Source organism: Rana temporaria, chromosome 3 (genome assembly GCF_905171775.1).
Source record: "Rana temporaria chromosome 3, aRanTem1.1, whole genome shotgun sequence".
NCBI lineage: Eukaryota > Metazoa > Chordata > Amphibia > Anura > Ranidae > Rana > Rana temporaria.
The window spans coordinates 238,402,155-238,413,443 of NC_053491.1; the positions used below are offsets into that span (position 1 = coordinate 238,402,155).

The 11,289-nt window shown below is 47.2% G+C and overlaps 1 protein-coding gene across 1 annotated transcript; it reads right to left on the reverse strand.

Moving 5' to 3' along the window:
• Positions 1 to 266: 266 nt before the first annotated feature.
• Positions 267 to 2,306, reverse strand: LOC120930431 (uncharacterized protein K02A2.6-like; the record flags this gene model as incomplete). The annotated part of the gene is made up of 2 exons (XM_040341616.1): positions 267 to 749; positions 1,068 to 2,306. Coding segments are annotated over 2 exons (1,722 nt in total), but the record flags the coding sequence as incomplete, so codon positions are not given.
• Between the last annotated feature and the right edge of the window lie 8,983 nt (positions 2,307 to 11,289).

Here is an 11,289-nt window from a genome sequence, read left to right on the forward strand (position 1 = left end):
GCCCATACCTTTTGTTGGGCTGTGAATCGGGGGAGCTCATTGTGTTTGACCATCTTGTCTTGGGACTGTAGTACATGTTCCTGGACTGTTTGAGGGCGGAGCATATCCAAAACAGTCCATGGCTGCCGCCCCAGAAGAAGTTCTGCTGGAGTTTTCCCAGTGGTTGCATGTGGTGTGTTTCTGTAAGCAGAAAGGAAGGAGTCCAGCTGCTGGGGTGACAGGGACTGTTGTTTACTTGCAGCCACTGTAGCTTTGAAGTAGCGTTTAAAAGTCTGCACAAACCGCTCTGCTTGACCATTTGTAGCCGGGTGGTAAGGTGCGGTCAACTTGTGCTTGATGTTGTGGGCAGTCAGGAAACGCTGACTGGTGAATTGTGCACCGTTGTCTGTGACGATTTCTCTGGGGTATCCAAACGTAGCAGCGAGATGTAACAGTATGGAAACCGTTGCCTTAGTCGTTGGCTGAGTAACAGGAATGACCTCAGGCCACTTTGAATGGGCGTCCACTATGATCAAGAAGGTGTGTCCTCTGATCGGGCCTGCAAAGTCCAAGTGTAGGCGAAACCAAGGAACCGTGGGCCAAGTCCAGGGCTGGACGCACCCTCGAGGAGGGTCTCTTGCCGTTTGTGCACATCCAGCACAAGCATTCACATATGTTGTGATATCTGAGTCTAGGTTTGGCCACCACACATAGCCTCTGGCCTTTTGTTTCATACGTGTGCTCCCGGGATGACCAGTATGTAGCAAGTCCAGAATGTGTCTCCGGAGGGTCTGTGGAATGATCACTCGGTCTCCCCATAAAACACAGTTGCCAGCCACAGTTAATTCCATACGCCTACGGAAAAAAGGTTCATACTCCTGTGTGACAGTTGCAGGCCAACCGGACCGTACCCAGGAGAGTATGGTTTTCAGAAAGGTATCCTTGTTTGTATGGGCTGCTATCTCCCCAGAAGACAAGAAGGACAGGCTGGTGTAACGACAACTCTTGACCGGTGGAGAAGAGTCCATGGACCTCCCTGTCAGTCGGGACATAGCGTCCGCATTAGCATTGGCATCATGACCACGATACTGAATTTTGTAGCTGTATGCCCCCAAGAATAGGGCATAGCGTTGGAGGCGGGCCGCAGTAGTCTGGGAGATGCCTTTGTCAGGGCTAAAGATCTGAAGGAGTGGTTTATGGTCCGTCAGTATGGTGAATTCCCTACCATACAGGTAAAGATGAAACTTCTTAATTGCCCATATCAGCGCAAGAGCCTCTTTGTCAATGTGTGAGTAATTGCTTTCTGCTTTTGTCAAAGACCTGGAGGCAAATGCCACTGGTTTTTCTGACCCATCTGGTAAGATGTGGGATAGTACCGCCCCCAGACCATAGGGTGAGGCATCACAAGCCAAGGTGAGAGGCTTCTGGAGGTCATAGTGCACGAGCATGCGTGACGCCAACAGCTTCCGCTTAGAAACTTCAAAAGCACGTTGGCATGCAGCCGACCAGTCCCATCTGGAGTGTTTCTCCAAAAGCTTGTTCAACGGAAACAAGGTGTGTGCCAGATCTGGCAGGAATTTGTGGTAATAGTTCAGCAAGCCAAGGTATGATCGCAGCTGCTGGACGTTGGTTGGGGCTGGAGCTTTGACTAAAGCATCAACCTTGGCTTCCGTGGTGTGTATACCTTCTGCATCCACAAGGTGGCCACAAAACTCCAATTTAGGCACCATGAATTGGCATTTTGCTAAGTTCACTTTCAGACCCTGTTCTTGGAGTCTCGCCAACACAAGCTCCACATTCTGCTTGTGTTCCTGGTCGGTCCGTCCTGTAATGAGCATGTCATCTAGCAGGCACTGAGTGAAAGGAATGTCCGCCAAAATCTCGTCCATTTTTCGTTGCCAAATGGCTGGGGCAGAGGCTACCCCAAACACCATCCGATTATATTGATACAGTCCCTTGTGGGTGTTGATGGTCAGAAACTTGCGGGAAGAAGGATGGACCTCAAACTGTAAATATGCTTGTTTGAGATCAAGCTTGGTGAACTTTTGACCTCCTGCAAGAGAGGCAAAAATGTCATCTACTCTGGGTAGGGGATACTGGTCTATTTCCAGTTGAGAGTTCAGTGCCATGCGGAAATCGCCACAAATGCGCAAGTCCCCATTCGATTTCTTTACCGGTACAACTGGTGATGCCCACTCGCTGTGCTCTACCTTTGAGATGACACCTTGTTCCTCCAGCCGACATAGTTCTGCTTCCACACCTGCTCGGAGTGCGAAAGGTACTGTCCGAGCTTTGAAGAACTTAGGCTGAGCGTTGGGTTTCAGCTTGAGTCTCACACAGTCATGCTTTATTTTTCCCAACTGGTCATCAAAAATCTTTGGGAACCGCTGCTTCAGGGACACCACCCATCCCTCATTATCTCCTAATGGAATGGTAACGGTGTTACAGGGACTTATGGCGATGTCTGGCATCCCAAAGTGAGCAATCCAGTCTCTCCCAAAGAGAGGGGGTCCCCCATTTTCTAGGATATATAATGGCAGTCTCTTTGTCTGACCCTTGTACAATACCTGTACTTTTGCGTAACCCAGTGGGTGGAGTATCTGCTTTGAGTATGTCTGCAGTTTGATTGGTGTTGGGCGGACAGTTTTTCGGGTCTGAAGTTGTCTCCATTGTTTCTGGGTGATAACTGAAACTGCTGCTCCTGTGTCTACATCCATCCTGAGTTTCTTTCCCTCAATGGTTACATCTACAGTCATTGCGGAGGGTGCTGAATGCATATGATGTATGTCTAACCTGTGGAGCACAGCCTCATCCTCTGACTCAGATGATGATGTATATCTTCCCACCATATATGTCTTTGTCTTGGGGTTCAGAGGTTGTTTATCTCGCACCCTTTTGCTACGGCAAACTCGTTTCAGATGGCCGGTCCTACCGCAATTATGACAGGTCTGATCCTTAAACCGGCAGACTTTGTAATCATGGTCTGTATTCCCACAACGGTGGCAAGCTGACTCCCGGCTTGGCGGGGGTCTGTATTTCCAGTTTGCAGCAGTTGGTTTGACTGCTGTTCTGAAAACTTCCTGCTTCACCTCTTCCCTTCTGCTCTGGGGGTTCAATTCCTCTGTATCTTTCACAGCCATTTCCATCACTGAAGCTATCTCAATTGCCTTTGTAAGAGTAAGGTCTTTCTCTGATAACAGTCTGTTTTGTGTTGACTCACAATTCAGTCCCATGACAAACTTATCTCTCAGTGCAGTAGGTAGGTAGTCCCCAAAAGAACAGGTCGAGGCTAGTCTGCGAAGGGCGAGCACATAAACTTTAATCTCTTCACCTGTCTGTTGCTGTCTCTGATAGAAGCGAAATCTTTCTGCAATTTCTAATGGTTTAGGCTGGAAGTGACCCTCTAGCAGTGTCAGCAGCTCTGCCAATGTCTTAGCTGCTGGTTTTACAGGGGAAAGCAGATCCCTCAGAGTGTCATATGTCTTGGCCCCAACCACTGTCAGAAACACTGCTACTTGCCTGTTGTCTGGGATGGCATTTGCACTGAAATACTGTTCCAGTCTCTCAACCCAGGAACTCCAGGATGTCTGTTCTCCAAACTCACTTAATGTCCCGATTAATGACATTTTCCTGCTGGGATCTGTGATTGCTTTTATCCAGGTGACAATCCACAATGTCTTTGTCTCTATCTCAGACTGATAGACACTTTGTAAATCCCATCCTCGTCGCCACTGTTATATCCTCTGTGTTGTGAGGGAGACAAGACTCTGGTCTGGTACAATGGATGTTTATTCAGTACAGGAGGTACACTGCAACATGCATCTCAGGACATTACATATCTCTGCTTCCTACATGTGGTCTCTCTAAGATGGCTACTATGCCCCTTGACCCTTGTCATCACTGCTGGGTGGAGCCAGCCTTAAAGTGCCAGTACATGTGGAACCCTTCAGGTATAACAATTAGCCTGGCCACACTCAAATCATTTATCATGGTACTCAAAGTGGAATTCAAACTGGTCTGGTTATGTGACTCTTCAGGTCTAGCTCCACTGTGTCAGTGAGCATTGACTGCAGAGAAGAGGAGGTAGTACCAACAACAGCTGGGTCATGCCAGCCTATGGGTGACATCCCAGTTCTCAGAATTCCCAGATGCTGTTGAGCATTACATGACATATTTAGTTAGTGCTAGACTTGAATTCCACTTTAAGCTGAAAAATTGTTATCCTAATGTAGTGATTACCCCCCAAAGAAGTCACGTTTTTTTTCAGGTCCCCTGTTCCCATGATTGTAAGCAGCACCACAGTCTCCAACACACCCGGACTGATGAGGGGATGTTTAGTGCAATAATATATTTGATACTACAATAACTAAAGAAAGGGAAATGCCAATAGCACTTTAAACGAATAAGTAAAACAAAAGCAAAATAAGATACGGTATATATCATTGATATAAGGCCAATGGTCCTGAGTATGACCCCTGATGTTTTATAATAGGGATGGACTTGCCTAAGAGGCAATGCTAATATTACAACTTGCTAGTCTGTATTATCCCCTTTCCCTGCTAGTCAGTATATGATGCATAGGCTCAGTCTGCTCTGGGACTACATCTCTCACAAGTCTCAGTTCTTCCCAGTAGGTTCTTGTCACTACCAAGATGCAAAATAGTCCATAACCCCTTCCTCTGTGCCCTCCTTTGGCCAATCACAATCCATCCAGCTTGCATATTTACTCATCCAAAATGGCAAACCCCAGGGTTGAAGACACTCCATAGCTGAGCATGGTTCATAGTCTTCTCCAAAAATGGTCACTGCAGCTCAGCACTGAAAGCAATTCATTTAGCCCTTATTGTGTCACAGGTTGGGAAGGAAGTTTCAAACAGGGAATATTTTTTTAACCACTAGCCAACCAAATTAAGACGTAAACAGTCCTTACAGTTCCAAATAGTTCCCTTTCAAGAACAGAAAGACCTAAAATTCTGCTGCTTTAAATGTGTGGATTGCAGAACTCAACTACTGCTAGTAGAAATACAAATGAATGATAACAGTCACAAATGCTTGTACTCTGAACTGAGCTGTCTGGCTAACAAATGTCTGGTATCATAACTGATCACATGTACAACACCATGCCAATTGCAAATAAATCCCATCGTTCTGGGAAATGTTGTTCTTTCTAACATCTCAATTTTTAGTATTTTTTTAGATTAAGCTGAAGCTATTTTTTTTTTGTTGCTTTTCAATACTGTGGCATCTTCCATCTATTCTGTAATCGATTTGGTCCTACTTTGAAACCTATGAAAATTGTTTCACCTGCTCTATAATCTGCTGTATTTTGAGACTTCTTTCAGGATATCTGAGCTGCCATAATTTTATCATTCTGAAGGAGGAAAACTAGAAAAGGATCTTTTATTTCACTGCTATAATCACCCTTTCCTGACTTGCTCCATGGCAGCATACGTGTGGGTTGGCCCCGCCTCCATAACTACCTAATAGGACCCCTCCCTATAAATTTCAGCTGTGGGCTCTCAGCTGTGTTCCTTTTTTGTCCTCCTCCGTAGGACCATGCATTTTTGGTTCTCCTACCTGATGACGATTGTTCCTACAATTAAGATCGGCCGATGATATGGTGTCTCATCCCTCCGATAAGCCTTGACCGTTAAGCAGGGTATGGAGTGTATTGCAGAGTAGCGCTGAAGAGCTGGATTATGTCTTCCACTGGAGAGACGAGCGCCCACAGGCCTGAATACCTAGAAATGTGCAGGTGGCCATTTTCTGCTGAAAGCCTGGTATGTGTATGGATGCGGTGTCCCTGGCCGAATCGATCGTAGGTGGTGGTAAGCGGTATCGCCTTCATGGCAGCAGTGTTTATGTTTGTTGTATTGTTTTTTCTCTGTTTTCCATGCCCAGTGAGCGGCTGGTTCCCTGTGCGTTCCAGCCGCCGCTCCCTCTTACTTCCGGGTTTCCGTCTGTGTTCTACGAACGGACGGTTCTGGGAATGAATGCGAGACTTGGTTCGCGCATGCGCGTGAGGATCGCTTTCTGGCACAGTCGCGTCGTCACGCACGCCAGTTTTAAAAAGCTGGGGGAAATCTGTGAAGTTCGGGATCGATCGTTCGAAACAACGGGTTCCCGGTGCATTCGCAGAGACGTCCCCAGGTAAGTGCTCGTTCAGAACGGTCGGATTTTAGCATGTGTTTAGTCGTTGAGATCTGATGTTTGACTCTCCCACCTACAGTGTGTCTGTTCTATGATGGATGCTTCACTGCCTCTAAGGCCGGGTACTCACGACCAAACATGTATGGTGAAAGCGGTCCGTCGGACCGTTTTCACCATACATGTCTGCCAGAGGGCTTCTGTACGATGGTTGTACACACCATCGTACAGAAGTCCGTGCGTAAACAATACGCGGGGCGTGTCCGCGGTGTCGCCGCGTCGATGACGCGGTGTCGCCGCGACAATGACGCGGCGACGTGGGCGGCCCGCCTTTAAAATGCTTCCACGCATGCGTCGAAGTCATTCGACGCATGCGAGGGACGGCGGGCGCCTGGACATGTACGGTAGGTCTGTACTGACGACCGTACATGTCCGAGCGGGCAGAATTCCAGCGGACTGTTTTAAAACAAGTCCAGGAATATTTGTCTGCTGGGAAAAGGCCCGGCGGGCAAATGTTTGCTGGAATTCGGCCCGCTCGCGCCCACACACGACCAAACATGTCTGCTGAAACTGGCCTGCGGGCCAGTTTCAGCAGACATGTTTGCTCGTGAGTATGGGGCCTTAGTGGCCAGCCCTCTATCAGCAGGTAAGTTTGAAAAACTATGTTTTTCTTTGCCTGTTGGGGGGGATGAGAGTGGAGTATAGGGCATTGTCTTGACTATGCTTGTCTCTCTCTATTTTTCTTTCTCAGCCCTTCTAGGTCTGACCAACGTCACAACGAGTCCCGCGGTCACAGCGGGTCCTCTAAATCACACCACCGGCACTCACCTTCCAGACATTATAGTTCTTCTAAATATGGACGTTCCAGTAGAGACACTCCTCACCCCCCCTCATCTCACAGTGAGAGGTCAGAGAGATTTTGTTGGGGGTGCAAGGCTCCGGTTCCTGCTAGCAAGTCCCTTTGCGACCGTTGTTTCTCAAAGGCAGCCAATGAAAGGGAAGGTGCAGATAAACACCTAGAAGCATTGGTTAAGCGGGTCGTGGACATTTCGCTACAGGAGAGAGATGCTAGAGTGCAGCATGATTCTCCTCCAGACCCAATGATTCCCTTGTTGGATCAGGGACAAATGCATGAGACTTTTGAAGTCGCTCAAACCAGCCATCCCTCAGCTCCCCCCTCAGAGAGTGGTTCAGAAGTGGATGATACAGGGATAGGCTTTGATTATGCCTTAGTTCCTGCTTTAGTGAAAGCAGTCAAGGAAGTTTTGAATTTGGAAGATCCAATTATCTCTCCTCCCAAACAAAGGAAACTCTTTAAACAGCTCAATAAGGAGCGACATTATTTTCCGTTTGTCACAGAAATAGGTGCCATTATCTCAGAAGAATGGGGTAAACCTGATAAAAAAAGCTCTATGCAGTCAAAAATTGCAAAATGATATCCTTTTAACCACTTCCATACCGGGCACATATACCCCCCTCCTGACCAGGTGAAATTTCAGCTTCCGGCACTGCGTCGCTTTAACTGACAATTGCGCGGTCGTGCGACGTGGCTCCCAAACAAAATTGGCGTCCTTTTTTCCCCACAAATAGAGCTTTCTTTTGGTGGTATTTGATCACCTCTGCGTTTTTTTTTTTTTTTGCGCTATAAAACAAAAAAAGCAACAATGTTGAAAAAAAATTCAATATTTTTTACTTGTTGCTATAATAAATAGCCCAAATTTTTTTTTCCAACAATTTTTTTCTCAGTTTAGGTCGATACGTATTCTTCTACATATTTTTGGTAAAAAAAAAAAAATAATAAAAAAAAAAAAAAAATCGCAATAAGCGCTTACAAAATATGGGACAGAATTATTATTATTTTTTTTATTTTTATTTTTTTTACTAGTAATGGCGGCGATCTGCGATTTTTTTATTGGGACTGCGACGTTATGGCGGACACATCGGACACTTTTGACACATTTTTGGCGCCATTCACATTTATACTGCGATCAGTGCTATAAATATGCACTAATTACTGTATAAATGTGACTGGCATTGAAGGGGTTAACACTAGGGGGTGAGGCAGGGGTTAAATGTGTAGCCTTGGTGTGTTCTAACTGTGGGGGAAGGGGGGTGACTGGGGGAGGTGACCGATCTGTGTCCCTATGTACACAGATCGGTCTCCTCTGTCCCCTGACAGGACGTGGAGCTCTGTGTTTACACACAGAGCTCCACGTCACTGCTCTGTCACTGCTGATCGTGGGTGCCTGGCGGACATCGCGACCGCCAGGCACGCGCATCGGCATCTCGGGGACGCGCCGGGCGCACGCGCGCCCCCCAGTGGCCGGAGGAATCCAGGACGCCAATTGACGTCCTGTTGAGTTTCCAGAGCCACTGTGAAGCCGTCATTTTACATGCGGCTGGTATTCAAGTGGTTAAAGAGGAAGACGTGAAACATCTTGACTCTGCTACATTGGTTGATGCAGCTTTGATGCATTTGGTGAGATATGTAACCCTTCCCTTGGAAGATACAGTTTCTTTCAAAGATCCTCTAGAGAGACGGATTGATTCAGACCTGAAGAGAATCTACCTGACAACAGGATCAGTCTGTAAACCAATTCTGGCTTTAGCAGCTGTCTCAAAAGCCTTAGAGGCATGGTCAGACAATATGAATGATTCCCTCAGAAGTATCTCTAAAGAAATGGCCAAGAGCTCTCCTATTCAGGAAATCAGGCTAGCATCGGCCTTTCTGGGGGAGGCCTCTATTGATGTTATTCGCCTAGAGGCTCGAGTAATGTTGTCAGTGGTTACTGCCCTCCGTGCTCTATGGCTCCGTCCCTGGTCGGCGGATCCAGCTTCAAAGCAAGCGTGGTGCCGCATTCCCTTTGAGGGTTCTTCTCTCTTTGGCAATAAACTTGATAGTGCCATTTCACGGGCCACAGGTGGTAAGCCGGGGTTCCTCCCTCAGGACAGGCATTTACAAAATCAGAAACGCACTTTTTTCAGAGCACAGAATACAGACCGTGCAAGGGAAGCACGCAGCTACAGGCCTGGTCGTGAATTTTCAAGGTCCTGGAAATCCAGACAGTCTTCTTTCAAGAAGCAAACTAAGAGTACTCCTTCTTCTAGCAATCAGGAGTCTACCAAGTCTTTTTGAAATTGGGCCCGCCCAAGCGTATCATGTGGGGGCTCACCTCCTCCACTTTTGGCATGTTTGGGCGGCCTCAATTCGACATTTTTGGACCATCAAGACGGTCTCTTCAGGCCACACCTGGGTCTTCAACAGCAACCCCAGGCTCAGATTCATGCCTACAAATCTTCCACGTACAGAAGAGAAGAAACAAATCCTTTTAGCTTACGTAAGCTCTTTATTAACCCAAGGCGCAGCTATTACTGTTCCAGAGGGCGAACGAGGTGAAGGCATGTACTCCCCTTTGTTCATGGTACAGAAAAAGAACGGTACCTGGAGACCAGTAATAGACCTGACTTATCTCAACCGATTCATTTGGAAAGAAAAATTCAAAATGGAGTCACTATTGACAATCCAGCAGTCAGTCCATCCAGGAGATTGGTTAGTGTCAATAGACCTGAAAGATGCATACTTCCACGTTCCAGTGGCGGCAGACTATCAAAAGTACCTCCGATTTGCGGTAAGCAATCAACACTTACAGTTCACCTGTCTACCATTTGGTCTCACAACGTCACCTCGGGTGTTCTCCAAGGTTCTGTTAGCCATTGTGGCTCTCCTTCGGGTGAAAGGAGTTCGTCTTCATCACTACCTAGACAATCTTACTTCTAGCTCAAGACAGAAGCCAACTCCTGGAACACAGAGACCTAGTAATTGCCACTCTCCAAGAATTCAGGTGGCTATTGAATTTAGAGAAGAGTCATCTTGTTCCAACACAATCTCTGGTGTTTCTAGGTGCCCTCTTCAACACAATAGAAGGCACCATTTCATTGCCCGAAGAGAAGATTACTACAGTCCGGGATAGGATCTGCAAAACACTCGCTGCTTCTCACCTATCTGCTCTTCAATGTTTGAAGATAATCGTCACCATGGCAGCCACCATTCCGATGGTGAAGTGGGCTCAGTGGCACACTCGCCCATTCCAAAAAGGGTTTCTCCAGCAATGGGACTCCCCCAGCAATAGTCAACGCATCATGCTCACTCAACCCATGAGAGAATCTCTTCTGTGGTGGCTTCAGGGGAGGAATCTCCGCAACTGTCATTCGATCCATCCAATCACTTGGGTTACAATAACCTCAGATGCCAGCAATCAGGGCTGGGGCACTCATTGCCTGACAGAAATAGCCCAAAGCAGGTGGAGCACACCTTCTCAAGGAACTGTATCCAACATACTGGAGCTGCGAGCTGCCTTTCAGGCGCTCAAATCCTTCCGCCATCTATTAACAGACTCCTCTGTGATGCTCAGGCTAGACAACACAACCGCTGTTGCTTACATAAGGAAGCAGGGTGGGACCCGCAGCTGGTCCTTACTCCGAGAGGTGGAGCCAATTATGAATTGGGCCCAGAAGAACCTAGCCAACATCTCGGCAGTGTACATTCCGGGGGTCCAGAATGTTCAAGCGGACTTTCTATCACAAGTCCAATTGAACAACAACAAATGGTCTCTGCACATAGAAGTGTTCAATTGGCTTCTAACTCTGGGAGTGTCCCCAGAAGTGGATCTGTTTGCGTCCCCATGCAACCACAAGTTGACGAAGTATTATGCGAGGTTCCGGGATCCCCAAGCCTATGGGATAGACGCTCTCACAGATCGATGGAAATTCAGCAAAGCATATGCCTTTCCATCAGTACCTGTGATCTTTCAATTTCTTCGCCGTCTCAGATCAGAGGATGTAGAAATCTTGGCAGTGATTCCATTTTGGCCCAACAGGCCATGGTTTTCCCTCCTAACGCTTCTCAGTAACCAGGACTCGATCCCTCTTTCTCTCAGACTGGATCTCCTCTCTCAGGGCACAACGTTGCACCCATGTCCATCTCATCTGCACCTCAGGGTGTGGTTCTTGAGAGGGGAAGGCTTGAAGCATTAGGATGTCCAGAAGAAGCCATTTCAGCTCTTCTTAACGCTAGCAGAAATAGTACTAACAAAGTTTATGAGCGTATCTGGTCAAAATTTACAGATCACATGTCTTTCAGAACTAACCCCTGCAGTTCCCCAG